Consider the following 15291-nt stretch of genomic DNA (forward strand, 5'->3'; position numbering starts at 1 on the left):
GGAGAAACCAAGCACCACACTCGGAGAGTTGGAGAACTCAGGTTTATTGAGCCGGCAGACCCAGATGAGCTAACGCTCCAAAATTCTGGGCCCCGTTTCAGGGGAGTCTTCTCCTTATATAGGTTAAAACATACAGCTATAATTGGTACAAACTGATTGGCTACAAACTACTATAAGTGACGGGCAGTTACAGAGCATGGGAGTTGCCATGGGTTACGTGGGAGTTGCCATGGGTTACGCGGGAGTTGCCATGGGTTACACACATGGTAGGGGGTCCTAACAGGAACTTGTAGGAGCAGGACATTCCATTCTTATCAGGACTAAAGTCACAACTGGCATTCTCATATTGGTTGCAGGTTGAAGTTAATGATCACATAACAAGTCTATGTGCAAAGGGTCTCAAACAAAGGCTTAGGGTGGGTGCCTAAGAGCGAGGCATTTTTCCCTTATCTGATCACTCTACTAATTCATTTTACTGTTTAACTGAGAGTGGTGAGCAGGCCTTTGCAAGATACAGGAGAGTACAAGTATGGAAGTTTCAATTTCCTCATCAATACCAGTACTCTGTGCTTCTAGAGCAGTGCTTCTCAAATGTTAGCCTGGATCAGAATCACCTGGAGGGTTTGTTAGGCCATTACTGGACCCCACCTACAGAAACTGCAGCTCAGTAGGTCTAATGTGCAGTCTGATAATTTGCATTTCCCACGTATTCCCATGCGGTTGCTGCCCGCCCCGTCCACACTTTGAGAACCGTTGTCCTACAGAAAGCTCTATACTCCAGTAAGATTCTGGAGAATAGTTAATGAACTTCTGTACTTTGCTCTGGAAACTAGTCAATACTCATGTTTATACAACAAAAGGCAGCTCTGCACTAGGTGGTCTCTGTGTGTGTTGGTCCACCATGACGGAGTCCACAAGCCCAGCCTAGTCCAGGTCCATAAGGTCCCATGGGAGAAGGGCAGGCAGCTCCCTGGAGAAAGGCGGGAACCTTCACAGGGGATGCTTCAAGACGTCTTTTGAGACAGTCACCGAGCTGGGCCCCGATGACAAGCAGGATCCTACCAGAGGGAATGGGCAGGTTTAGGGGTGGGGAACAGCGTTCTGTTCCGCAGGGTCAGGTGGTGCAAACGCACCCATCAAGTGGGGAAAGCAATGTACAGTCCCGCGCATGCGTGCGGAGCCCCTCGCGCTTACTTGAGGACGCCTGCACAAGCATCGCAAGGATTTCTTTTTTCCCCGGTTGCCCAACCTTATGAAGTAGGTAATGGTTTCAAATAGCCGGACGCAAGCCCGCCCCGCTCATCCGTAGCAGCGCCGCGTGTGGCCGGGAGGGGGCGCCATCCACGGTGCCTTTCCAGAATCTGGCTGGCCTGCGCCTGCGCTCGCGCCTGCGCGGGGCTTCGGCACCGCTGCGAAGACGGAGGGGGCGTGTCCTGTACCACGCCTGCGCACTCGGACTAAGATGGCGGCGGCGGCCCGCCTGGGCTGGGGAGCTGCGGCCGCTGCCGCGGTTCTGCGAAGGCGGTAGGTGGTGAGCCTGGAGCTGCGTATTCGGGTGCTGCTGGGCTTAGCCAGCAGAGCGGTCGCCTCCCCGCCAGGCCGGTCTTAAAGCGGGTGGGGAGAAGTGCCCCTGAGCTTGCCTGGGGGTCCACCCCCATCGCCGAAGTTGGGGGTTTAACCCTGAGGTGGGCAGCCCTCGATGAGGCTGCTCTGCGACCCCGGTTCCGGCGGACCCTGCCGGCCTTGTCCCAGGCTCCGAGACCCGGTGCCTGAGTCCCTGCGGTGGGGAGACTCGCAGAGACCGACTGCCGGAACCCCACAGAGGATCTCTTTTTAAGTTGTGGCTGCTCCAGCCCCTCCGCCACGTGCATTCCCTCTGCCTTTTAAACACAAAATCAGAATGTCAGACAAAATATCACTCATTTTCTCAGTGAGGCCCAGAAGGAGAACGTGACCTACCTGAGGTCATTCAGCCTCTAAGTGATGGAACCCTCGATTTCCTCGCCCCACCGACTGAACCCACTCCGTTCCCTTGTCTTTCCCCTTTCCATTTGCCCTGTCTTTGCGTTTGGCTTCCCAATGACATCTGTCAACACCGATTAGGTGAAAGGCACTGAGGACGTAAGTAGGTGTTGTACCTATTCTGTTATAGTACAAAAGGAGAAAAGGGCATAACAAGGATTGATCTGAATGTTAGGGATTTTAGTGCTAATGATGCTCTTGAAGTTGAAATGCATTTCCTAAAAAAGTTAGGTTTGCAGAGGATTTTTTGTTAGTCACTTCCTGTCTCCCTCTCTTATTTTTGAGTAGGTGTCTTCCTGGAATAATTTAACTCACCTTTACTATTTTATTACTCTAAACCCATCTCTGTCAGAATATTTATCCATTCTACCTCCTCCCCCGCCCCGCCCAGGCTAAAGGAAATTTCCATATTCCAGGTGTAGTTCTGTCCTCCGTGTACTTCCATATTCCAAGGTATCCAAGATTTAGGCAGTGTGCTATAGATGAAAATGTCTTCACCCCAAACCTGAATTCCATTTAATAAGTAATTGTTGGGCACCTATCACATGCTAATAACACGTACCACGCGGCCTAGCACTGTTTTAAGCACTTTACCTGGATTGTCTTTATGAGGCAGCTGTGAATATTAACTTCATTTTAGAAATGAGGAACTTAGGTAGGTCAGCATGCTAGTTGCCAGGGACAGCAATGAAGGCAGTCCCTCTTTATGAGTTTGCAGGTGAAAATAATCAGAGAAATGTAAAAAACAAAACGTGATCATAAATATGCTTAAAATTCCTCAGTGATTCCTGTGAAATGAAAATTTGAATGGATGATAATAGTATTTTAAAACTGGATTTTAAAGTAACTTGCATCAGATTTGTAAAATTTTTCTCTGCTAATGTTCTTTTGCTTCCTTTTCCAGTAATATTTGTCTTTCCCTTCTCCCTTTGTTTTTAATTTGTCAAATCCATGGGAAAAAAAAAACTAGCCAATCAATACTTTGAAAGTTTTGTAACTTTGGTTATACATTCAGAGTGAAATAACCAAAGTTACCAAACAGGGTCAATACGTTTCCAGTCAAGAAGCATGTATAGATTGTTGACTTCTTTAGCAGTTTGGTGGAGAATAGTATACTTTCTGTCAGGCTTTTGGAGGTATTGAAATGCCTTTCAAAACAAATAGCCTAGGTTCTCTCTTTCCAGGGAAACATGGTGGTAGAGACAGAAAAGGAGGAAGACTTTTCAATATATTTACTTTTATTCCCTTTGAATTTTGAACCATGTGACTCTATTACCTAGTTGTTTTTAAATCTAAAAAGGGAAAAACAGTTTGTAGCTCTTTGCCTCCTTCATGCATAGCTAAGAGTCTGGAACTCCAGGTTATAAATCACTAATGTAGATGCATTTCTGCTTCTTTACACCAGATATTGCACTATTCTGTATACACTCAGTTATCAAGGCTGTAAGTTTCCCCTTGAGCTCTTGTTTTTAAATCATCTGTAGATATTGCTTGCCTTAGGGAGTGGAAATAATGTTGTGGTTGGAAAATGAAAATTCATCTTTGTTATTATTTTCATTATGGTTGTTTTATACATGAGAAGTAGAAACTTGAGCTTAAGAGATTATCTCTTAAAATGTCATTTTTGTTTGTTTTTAAATGTAGATTCTGTCGTGTGATGAATTCACATACCATTAAGAAACAGCCTCTGCATCAGTTTGTCCAAAGACCACTTTTCCCACTCCCTGCAACCTTATGTAACACAGGTAAAATTTCATCTCTTTTAGAGCAAACTGCCTGGATGAAATTTTGTAGGTCATAAACAATGAGAATTTGTAAATCTTCTATTCAGATGCCTATAAAAAGAATATAACATTTTTTTCTATCATAAACTACACTTTACTATAATTATTTGCTTGCACATATCATTTGGCATTAAATTTCGAGAATCCTGAATACAGTGTCCAGTAGATCTGTAAAATCTCAGTGTCTTATGTAACACATCTTCCGGCACATAAGAGTTGCTCAATAAATGATTTCTGAGATGAAAATTAAAAAAGAAGTTACAAATGGGTTTGTGTTTCAAAGAATCACATGTATTTTAAGCTATTGCCCTCCTTATTTTGATAAGAATACTTCTAAAATCAGTAAGTTTCTAGCTTTCACCTGGGCCTTAGAACATAGTACTTTGAATGTAGTTTTTCTTTTTTTGTCAAAATTAATCACTATGGTTTTGTTGACAGTCTTGTTGATGTCACACACTTTTATTTTCTCTACTATTGGAAATAAGTATGAAGATAGGATTTGAAAATTTTTGCAGTGTGACCACTGTCATGTGGTTAGGGAACCTTGGGAGGGGGAGGGTGTGTGTGTCGTGTGTGTGTGTGTGTGTGTGTGTGTGTGTGTGTGTGTGTGTGTCTGTCTGTCTGTCTGTCTGTCTGTCTGCCTGCCTGCCTGCCTGCCTATGAATGCCTACCTATATGTGCTTTTGGAGCTGTAACAATTTGGATTCAGCTCTTGGCCCATCTTCATTTCCATCACTACGTTGAACCTCCTCCTTGTGGCCATACTGCTCTGGAAGGTGGCTGACTCTGGCTAATGGCTTGAGTTGGATCAGGGTAGAGACCTTATCTCTGCTGCATCCTGGGGCAAGAACAGGAGTGCCGTGCCTGTCCCCTTTAATCACAGAAAATTCAGGCATAAATGTTGAGTAACTCAGCATCTTAAGCTACTTTGATTAGACATTTACATTTTGTAGAACTGAATTATGTGGTCATCTAGGCTTTTCAAATTGGAAACCTGCTTGATTTTAGTCTTTGATATTGACTTCAAGCACCATTAATCTGTATTTTGGGGGGAGCTTATGCCTACCTTTTTATCTGTTACCTATTATACCAAGCATAATAGGGAAGATTATTTTACAACAGTCTTTCTCCCCTGTTGTAACCCTTATGACACTTTCAGGGGATCTTTCTGGATGATGGATCTGAGAGTCATTTTTGAAATACCTAATTAAACCCAACTTAGGCTATAACTGGAATGATTTTGTTAATACCAAATCAAATTACTTTTTTTGAAATACCTTTGTTCATTGTTAAAATTTATGTAGTGGGGACTTCCTAGGTGGCGCAGTGGGTAAGAATCCACCTGCCAATGCAGAGGACACGGGTTCGATGCCTGCCCCAGGAAGATCCCACATGCCGCAGAGCAACTAAGCCCTTGTGCCACAACTATTGAGCCTGCACTCTAGAGCTTGTGAGCCATAACTATTGAGCCCATGTGCTGCAACTACTGAAGCCCACGTGCCTAGAGCCCATGCTCTGCAACAAGAGAGGCCACCGCAATGAGAAGCCCGCGCACCACAATGAAGAGTAGCCCCCACTTGCCACAACTAGAGAAAGCGCGTGTGTAGCAACGAAGACCCAACACAGCCAATAAAATAAATAAATAAATAAATTTATAAAAAAAAAAATGTAGTGATGTCATATATTTTCTACTTCAGACATATGTAGGTTATACTCTCAAATTTTTACATTTGTAATTCTTCACGTATTTTTGAAAGTTTTTCTTTCTGCTTAGTTTTACACAAATGGACTGAGTAGAATAAAGCCAGATTTAGTTCTTCAAATATTGGTAGAGTGCCTAATATGTGCAGAGATTTTGGTTACCAGTAAATCGTTAAGAAAGGCCACAGAAATGATTGGTCAGAGACAGGGTTAAAAGAACCTTGTCTGTATATTCACAGAAAGTGGCGGCAGCACTTAGTATAATGTTCCATCTGAAAAATTGTTCCCTTGTAATGCAAATTGTCAGAGGAATTTATTGGTTGAAAGTATAAATATTTTTAAATCAAGTACTTCAGCATTGAAGTTATCATTTTTAATTTTTCTCTTAGAATTTGCCTGGTCACCAAGTCACCAACTAATATCTTTTCAGGACAATGACTTAAGCAAAACGTATGGGAATTTAGTTTCAATTTCTGCTTTACCAAGAAAGTGACTCAACATCAGTTAGCTGGAGCTGCATGGCAAGGTGCAAAAACAATCTCAGCTGTCAAATTAGAATCTTCTCTTGTAATAGTTAGGAAAAGCATTTTTATACCAAACATATGTTTTGCCAAATTTAATCTCTTTCTAATCTAAAATAAAACTGTTGCTTTTTGATACTTTACTCTTTAAAAAGATATGTGATGTGAGGATTATGACAGGATAGAAAGACTGATCTTAAGTATGTTTTCCTTTTATGCTTGGCACTCATAAGTATGGCGTGGCAATATGCACAGTGGTTAAACAAGTCAGTGCTGGAAAATTGGCTGGGCATGAATGCTGGCTCTGTCACTTAACTAGCTGAGTGACTTTGAGCTTTAGTTTCCTCATTTTTACATTAGGATTAAAAACAGTGCCTCCTTGGCAGGATGTAAGGATTAAATGATATAATTCACATAAAGTGCTTAGCACCATGCCCAGCACACGATAATTACTCAATAAATTAACCTATTTCCATGTACTGCTCTAAGATGAGAATTGGCTGGTGTTTTTTTTTTTAAAGTCAGAAGGTTTGTTTTCATAGTAAGTAACCAGAGCCTGTTTAATAGTTTTAAACTGTTAAAACCTCAGTACTGTCTTTTTGTCCTACAAACTGTTATCATAATAGCAAGGTAGGAAATTAAAGATTCTATTACTCTCAATCTAATCATGGTCCTAGAAGGAACAGAGAAGAAAAGAATCTGTAAATATAATTTAAAAATATTCTAGAAAGTAATTCACATAGATTCCCACCTGCGTGATAATTTATAATGTCATTAACTCTATATCTTTGGACAAGTTACTTAACTCTTAGTGTCTTAACACGTTACTTATCTCTAAGCCTCAGTTTCTTTATTTGTAAAATGGGAACCATAGTACCTTCTTCATAGGATTGTTAAAGGTTTAAATATATTTAAAGCACTCAATCCTGTCTCTGACATGTAATAAGTAAGCATAAAATAGGTGTTATTTGTTATTATTATAAATTTATTTCTCTTAAAAAATGTTAGCACTTTAGAAAGTGATGATTTATTATTATAGCTAATTTGGTATTGAGTTACCAAATAGAATATGTCTAAGACTCCTGAATTATGATATGCCTTCCTACTTCGGTGCAGGATATTGCTAGAATCTGTTGAGTAACAAAACTATCTAAATAATCAGTGTTAATATAAAATTCAATGAAGTTATCCTAAATATTTTGATAAATTTGTTTCTTGTCTTTAACAGTACTTACTTTGTAAGCTTGGGCCATAAAGCTTTATTTTCTTCGTTTGTAATTTTTTGTATTTCTCTTGGTTCTCTGAAAATGAGCACTTCATAGGGCATAAATTTAACTGTTTTTTTTCTAGAATAACATTCTTTCTTTTTTTTTCTCTTTTAGTGAGATACATGTTTATTCAAACACAAGATACCCCAAATCCCAACAGTTTAAAATTTATTCCAGGAAAACCAGTTCTTGAGACAAGGACCATGGATTTTCCCACACCAGCGACAGCATTTCGCTCCCCTCTGGCAAGGTATATACTATTTTTAATTTGCTTTCACCAAGAAACATAAATAACTGGCTTCGGGGGTTGAGGTAGCCTTATTTAGCTATTGAACTTTTATGTGCATTGCTTCATTTCAGTGCAGAGATTATTTTCTTTTCAGGTAAGAGATAAAGAAAAGTAAGAGTTGATATTAGGAAACCTTTCTCCTGAAAAGTGATGTACTAAAGAGATCTGTAGCATGACTAAATAAGAATTTATATTTTTACTTTTAAAAAAATCTATCAAAATGATAATATGGCAGGACTTCCCTGGCAGTCCAGTGGTTAAGACACCACACTTCCAATGCAGGTACGAGGGGTGTGGGTAAAATCCCTGGCTGGGGAATTAAGATCCCACATGCCATGCGTCCAAAAAAAAAAAGAGAGAGAGAGAGCTAATACAGCAGATATCCATTCTAAATCTTTAAAACTCTGTTTTTGAAAAAACAATAAAAATGTACTCATTTTAATTCTCAAGGATAGCTGGATTTCTAGATGTTTCAAAATGCGATAGTTCCTAAAATATTCCTCTCAGAACTGTGAATGATAATAGTCATCAGATGTGGCATGATTTTTTAATAAACTAGTGAGTGGTGACAGGTTGGTTTTTTTATTTTTTATTTTTATTGGAGTATAGTTGATTTACAATGTTGTGTTAGTTTCAGGTGTACAGCAAAGTGAATCAGTTATACATGTACATGTATCCACCTTTTTTTAAGATTCTTTTCCTATATAGGCTGTTACAGAGTATTGAGTGGAGTTCCCTGTGCTCTACAGCAGGTTCTTATTAGTTATCTGTTTTATATATAGATCGGTTCACTTTTTGAAGGAAGGGATGGAATTTTTGGAAGGGAAATGAACTATCATTTCAGTCAATTCACACTCCAGTCTCACTTTGTTAAATAACATTATTTATTCAGTAGCCTTTGGAATTTGCATGCTTTGTATTTAATGGGTCCAATTATGTTCTTGAAGGCATGCCTGTGAAACATGCGTGGTGACAGTCTTTATTTTTATCTATTTTTTATTGAAGTATAGTTGATTTACAATATTGTGTTAGTTTCAGGTGGATAGTATAGTGATTCAGTTACTTTTCAGATTATGTTCTATTACAGTTATTAAAAGATACTGAGTATAATTCCTTGTGCTATGTAGTAGATCTTTGTTGCTTATCTGTTTTATCTGTTAATCCTATACTCCTGTTTTGTCCCTCCCTCCCTTTCCCCTTTGGTAACCATAAGTTTGTTTTCTGTGTCTTCCCTGAGTCTGCTTCCGTTTTATATATAGATTCATTTGTATTATTTTTTTAGTTCCACGTATAAGTGATATCATACAGTATTTGTCTTTCTCTGTCTGACTTACTTCACTAAGTATAGTATTCTTTAGGTCCATCCATGTTGGTGTAAGTGGCATTATTTCATTCTCTTTTTTATGATTGAGCAATATTCCAATGTACATGTATACTGCATCTTCTTAAGCCAATTGCCTGTTGATGGGCACTTGGGTTGTTTCCAGTGTCTTAACTATTGTAAATAGTGTTGCTATGAATACTGGGGTGCATATATCTTTTGGAATTAGAGTTTTCATTTTCTCTGGTTATATACCCAGAAGTGGGATTGTCGAATCATATGGTAGCTCTATTTGTAGTTTTTTAAGGAAACTCCATACTGTTTTCCATAGTGGCTGCACCACTTTACATTCAGTGGTGACAATTTTTATTTTTTTAATTATTTTTTAATATTTATTTTATTTTATATTTATTTATTTATTTATTTATTTTATTTTTGGTTGCTTCAGGTCTTCATTGAGGCATGTGGGATCTTTGTTGCGGCATGTCGGATCTTTCATTGCGGAGTGTGGGCTTCTCTGTAGTTGTGGCATGTGGGTTTTCTCTTCTCTGGTTGTGGCACGCTGGCTCCACGGTGTGCAGGCTGGGTAGTTTGCGGCACTCGGGCTCTCTAGTCGAGGCGCGTGGGCTCTTTAGTTGAGGTGTGCAGGCTCTCCAGTTGAGGCGTATGGGCTTAGTTGCCTCCTGGCATTTGGGATCTTAGTTCCCTGACCAGGGATTGAACCCACGTCCCCTGCATTGCAGGGTGAATTCTTTACCACTGGACCACTAGGGAAGTCCCCAGTGGTGACAGTTTTTAAATTCACTAGATAAAGACATGTTAAATGTCAGATGATAAAGCACAAACAATAAAATTATAAAACCCCTTTTTAACTGATAGCTAGAGAAGTTATTTATAATAAGAAATGTTAGGTCAGTCACAACAACTGAAATTTTTGGTGACCTAAGCCTGATACCAATTGCCAAGGATATTGGGAAAATAAAACTTAGATAGCTATTTCTATATACATACAGCCATTTTATATCTCATTTAGGGGTGCCAGGGATATGCATATCTCAGGAATAGTTTTTAAAGTTTCTGATTAATAAATATGCACATTTCCTCTGACCTAAACATGCCACTTCTTAGAATGTATCTTAGAGCATTTGTTTTTTGTACTTTTTAATACAAGCCATAGTAAGAAACATTCTATATTATGACTCACTGTATACATACACATATGCACATACATACACAGATATACATAATATACATATATATGTATATACACACACAGAGATACATGTATATATACACACATACACACGTACATATGTATATGTATGTGTGAAACAAGTGTTTGATGGGGCAGTTTTTGCCTTTATAAGGTATAAAGCATTCTTGTATTTCCTTTCTTGTGCTTTTTATATTATTCTGTTCTGTTTTATTAGGTAAAATCCTGGTTACTACATAATTGATTTTACAATTTACTGGTGGTTTTGAAAAACACTACGGTAGAGAACATCCACATATGTACATAAGATGTGTGCAAGGATGTTCATTGTAGCCTTGTTGGTAATGGTAATACGTTAGAAACAACCTAAACATTCATTAGTAGGAAGAGTTAGATAAACTTTGTTCGTCCATAGTTTGCAGATATTAAAAAGGATGAGGAGGACCCATATTTGCTGAATGACCTCTAACACATACTGTTAGTGAAGAAAGCCAGTTGCAGAACAGTGAATACATTATGATTATTCTGTGTATGAAAACAAAAAACACAAAACAACAAAAATGCACTGACAAAAAGGTCTGGAAGAATGTACACCAAACTGATATCAGTGGATTTGGGAGGGGTGGTCAGGAGGCATTTTCACTTTATATGTGTAGTTTGAAATGTTTGCATCAAGTATGAGCTCACATATTTTATATTTTAAAAAATGTAAAATAAAAAAGCCCAAATTGATTCAGTTACAGATTAGTTGGAGATTATTTCTGTCAGATGTTCAGTTGGCAAAAACCCTTTTCATATCAGTCTTTTGAAAGTAGCCCATTTCTTGGGTTTACAGAATTCATTATCTTCAGTCAATCTTGTTTCTGTTGTTTAGCAGAGAATGTTTTTGCTGTAAGGTAGAATGTAAGCTTCATAAGGACAGAAACCAGTCTGTCCTGCTTGTCATTGTATCCCTAGTGCTTGGTACTGTGTCTGGTACTCAGCAGGTATTCAAATATTAGTTGAATGAATGAACAAACAGTAATGTATCTTACTTCAGGGAGGCATTTGACTTGTTTCTTCCTATGGATGTAAACAGGACGAAGAAATGTAAGCAGAGCATAAACCTGTCTCTAGGGACATGTAAAAGGGCTCTGAAGCTCTATAGTTGGCATGTTTATTCAGGACTTTTAAAAAATCAACAACATTAATAAAGATATAATTACCAGTTTTTCAGTTGAGAGGATTTACTTATCTGTTGGATGGCAAAATTCACAGACATTTTAAAAAGTTTTATTAGGCTGGAATGATAGGTTAAACAAATAAGGTAAAATCTAACAGGAATAAATACTAAGCCTTGTGTTTAAATTTTTTAAATGAATAGCACAATTATGGGATAGAAGAATCTGACCTTTCAGTGAGTCATGTTGGATATGATGCAATGCTCAGAAAAGTCAAGCAGACTTTAACAGAGTCCCAGTGTCCAGCCTAAGAGAGGTAATAATCTGTGTACTCTGAACAAGTTAGACTCCATTTGGGATAGTGTTTTCAGTTCTGGGTGTCATATTTTGTTTTGGACATTGACAAATTGAAATTGTCCCAAGGAAAGTAACCTAAATGACAAAGCATGTATAATAATGTTTGAAACTCCTGTTTCAGCTTTTTCTTTCTTTTAGGGACAGAACCTATGAACTCTTTCCTAAAGCAGTCTCCATCATATGGACCATAGATCAGGTGTATTCCTTTGTATAGTCCTTTCATTTGGAAAAAAAAAGCTTTGCTAATATTGCTAATCAGGGGTCCTACTTAAAGGTTTGTGCTTCAGTTTATGGATCATAAAGCTGCAACCAAAAACCTTGTGATGGCTTGCAAATTTAGAATGAAGTGGTTGTTTAAAGGACCCAGATGACATAGTTTCAGACAGATTTCTAAATAATTTCAAAGCGGTAATTTTGATAGCATTCTTGCAGTGGTAGATAAAGAAAAGCAAAACTGTAACCTTCCTTGGAGTATGTCAGCTTTTGTTCCTAAGGTTGGGAAAAAGGAAACTGTTTTATTAGAGTGTCTGCTAGGTGTGGTACATATATCCGTGATTGAGGAAGGAAGCTGTATTTCAAAATCCCTTGAAGGGGTTTTCCAAATTATAATCTGCCCCTCCTCCTCTCACAGGATTCTAAAAAATTGGCTTTACTGAAGTATAGTTTACATGCAATAAAATTCGCCAATTTTAAGTGTACAGTTCAGTCAGTGAGTTTTGATAAGTATGTACAATTGTGTAACCACCAAGAAAATAAAAATATAAAACATTTTTATCACTGCAAAAGATCCCTCATTTCCCTTTGCTTTCAATCTTTTCTTGCTTCACCTCCATACTCTGGTAACTTTTTTTTTTGGGGGGGTACACCAGGTTCAGTCATCTGTTTTTATACACATATCCCCGTATTCCCTCCCTTCCTTGACTCCCCCCCCTCGAATCCCCCCCACCCTCCCCGCCCCAGTCCTCTAAGGCATCTTCCATCCTCGAGTTGGACTCCCTTTGTTATACAACAACTTCCCACTGACTATTTTACAGTTGGTAGTATATATATGTCTGTGCTACTCTCTCGCTTCGTCTCTGTTTCCCCTTCACCCCCCACCCCCTCCCATACCTCAAGTTCTCCAGTCCATTCTCTGTATCTGCATCCTTGTTCTTGTCACTGAGTTCATCAGTACCATTTTTAGATTCCGTATATGTGAGTTAGCATACAATATTTGTCCTTCTCTTTCTGACTTACTTCACTATGTATGACAGATTGTGGTTCTATCCACCTCATTACATATAGCTCCATCTCATCCCTTTTTATAGCTGAGTAATATTCCATTGTGTATATATGCCACATCTTCTGTATCCATTCATTTGTTGATGGGCATTTCGGTTGCTTCCATGTCCTGGCTATTGTAAATAGTGCTACAATAAACATTATGGTACAAGTTTCTTTTGGGATTATGGTTTTCTTTGGATATATGCCCAGGAGTGGGATTACTGGATCATATGGTAGTTCTATTTGCAGTTTTTTAAGGAACCTCCAAATTGTTTTCCATAGTGGCTGTACCAACTTACATTCCCACCAACAGTGCAGGAGAGTTCCCTTTTCTCCACACCCTCTCCAACATTTGTGGTTTCCAGACTTTGTGATGATGGCCATTCTGATTGGTGTGAGGTGATACCTCATTGTGGCTTTGACTTGCATTTCTCTGATGATGAGTGATGTTGAGCATCTTTTCATGTGTTTGTTGGCCATCTGTATGTCTTCTTTGGAGAAATGTCTATTTAGGTCTTCTGCCCATTTGTGGATTGGGTTATTTGCTTTTTTGGTATGAAGCTTCGTGAGCTGCTTGTATATTTTGGAGGTTAATCCTTTGTCTGTTGTTTCATAGGCAATTATTTTTTCCCATTCTGAGGGTTGCCTTTTAGTCTTGTTTATGGTTTCTTTTGCTGTGCAAAAGCTTTTAAGTTTCATGAGGTCCCATTTGTTTATTCTTGATTTTATTTCCATGATTCTAGGAGGTGGGTCAAAAAGGATCTTGCTTTGATGTATGTCATAGAGTGTTCTGCCTATGTTTTCCTCTAGGAGTTTTATAGTGTCTGGCCTTACATGTAGGTCTTTAATCCATTTGGTGGTAACTTTTTTTTTATGGCAATGACTTTTAATTTTTTAATTTTTATTAAAAATGTTTTTTCCAGCTTCTGTGAGATGTAATTGACATAAAACATTGTGTAAGTTTAAGGTATACAACGTGATGATTTGGTATACATACACATTGTGAAATGATTTCCACAGAAAGGTTAGTTAACACATCCATCGCCCTGGTAACTATTCATCTTCTTTATGCCACTACAGTTTTGCCTTTTCTAGCATTTCATATAAATGGAACTATGCAGTCTTTTGTGTTTGGCTTCTTTCATGTAGTATAATGATTTTGAGAGTCATCCTTGCCCTTGTGTGGATCTGTAGCTCATTTCTCTTTATTGCCAAGTCATACTACATTGTATGGATATTCCCAGTTTGTTTAGTCATTCGCCAGTTGATGGGCATTTCCAGATTTTTTTGGTTTTGGTATTGTAAATAAATCTGCTATAAAGATTCATGTGCAAGTCTTTATGGAGCATATGTTTTCATTTCTTTTGGGTAAATACCTAGGAGTGGGATTGCTGGATCATAGGTAATAGGATGAAACAAGGTTGGCCGTGATTTGCTAACTGTTGAAGCTGGTGATGGTTATGTGGAGGTTCTTTTACATTTCTCTCTACTTTTGTGTATGTTGTAGACTTTTCCATAGTAAAACATTTTATTATCTCTTATTTTTTATGTTTTCACAGGCAATTGTTTAGGATTGAAGGAGTAAAAAGTGTCTTCTTTGGACCAGATTTCATCACTGTCACAAAGGTAAGCATAGGATTATATAAAATAAGGTGTGATGTACTTTTAGTTTTTTCTGAGTCCAGTGCCCCTCTCCAGAATATCCATTCTTAATGTGTTTTACACATACTGTTATTAAAAATCTCAAGTTTATGTCTTACATTTCTCAAGTTAATTATTTAATAGAATTTTCAAGTTAAAATTAACTGTAGTCCAGATCCCTCATTTTTCAAAAGACAAAAACTTGAGCTTCAGAGAGTTAAATGCAGTGTCCAAGATTGTATAACTAGCCTCCAGCAGGGCCGAGACTCAATGATGGCAGGACTAAAATTTAAGCTTCCAAGTATTATTTTTACTAATTCTTAGTGTACATCGATAGAATAAAAAGAGAGCAAATAAATGACTATATATATATACACACACATATATATATATATTTGACCTACCAAATGATGTCTGTCTCCTTTCAAAGTGAGCATTTATAAAATTGCATCTGGCACATTCTGCCAGCCTGCCAGCCTGTACTAACACCTCAGAGCTTCACAGACTAGAGCAGTGGATTGTGTACTTCTTCTACACTTGGATAACCTCTTAATGTCAAAAAATCAAGCTAAATATGCTGCCGATCCAACATCTGAGGTCATATTTGCTAGAAAAGACTGTTTCGTTTTTAAGTCTGCTAGGTTAATGAGAAATGAACTATATAAATTTGAACTATAGGTATTGTTTTAAATGTGCACTTGATATGTATGCACTGGACTTAAGTACTTGTCCAATCTTGCAGCAAAATCAA

General features: G+C 38.2%; 1 protein-coding gene across 6 annotated transcripts in view; it reads left to right on the top strand.

The window, feature by feature from the left end:
• The first annotated feature begins 1379 nt into the window (after nt 1-1379).
• The window catches only part of NFU1 (NFU1 iron-sulfur cluster scaffold), a 31878-nt gene continuing 17966 nt past the window's right edge, over nt 1380-15291 (top strand). Inside the window, exons 1-4 of one of the 6 annotated variants that reach the window (XM_057742457.1) lie at nt 1393-1524; nt 3667-3767; nt 7411-7546; nt 14459-14525. In XM_057742457.1, coding sequence (XP_057598440.1) covers nt 1463-1524; nt 3667-3767; nt 7411-7546; nt 14459-14525 — 366 coding nt within the window. In that variant the 5' untranslated portion in view covers nt 1393-1462. Of the gene's footprint in view, nt 1525-3666; nt 3768-7410; nt 7547-14458; nt 14526-15291 lie in introns of all 6 variants that reach the window. The other 5 variants (XM_057742454.1, XM_057742458.1, XM_057742455.1 and 2 more) reach the window with 5 other exon arrangements.

This window comes from Hippopotamus amphibius, chromosome 7 (genome assembly GCF_030028045.1).
Source record: "Hippopotamus amphibius kiboko isolate mHipAmp2 chromosome 7, mHipAmp2.hap2, whole genome shotgun sequence".
Classification (NCBI taxonomy): Eukaryota; Metazoa; Chordata; class Mammalia; order Artiodactyla; family Hippopotamidae; genus Hippopotamus; species Hippopotamus amphibius.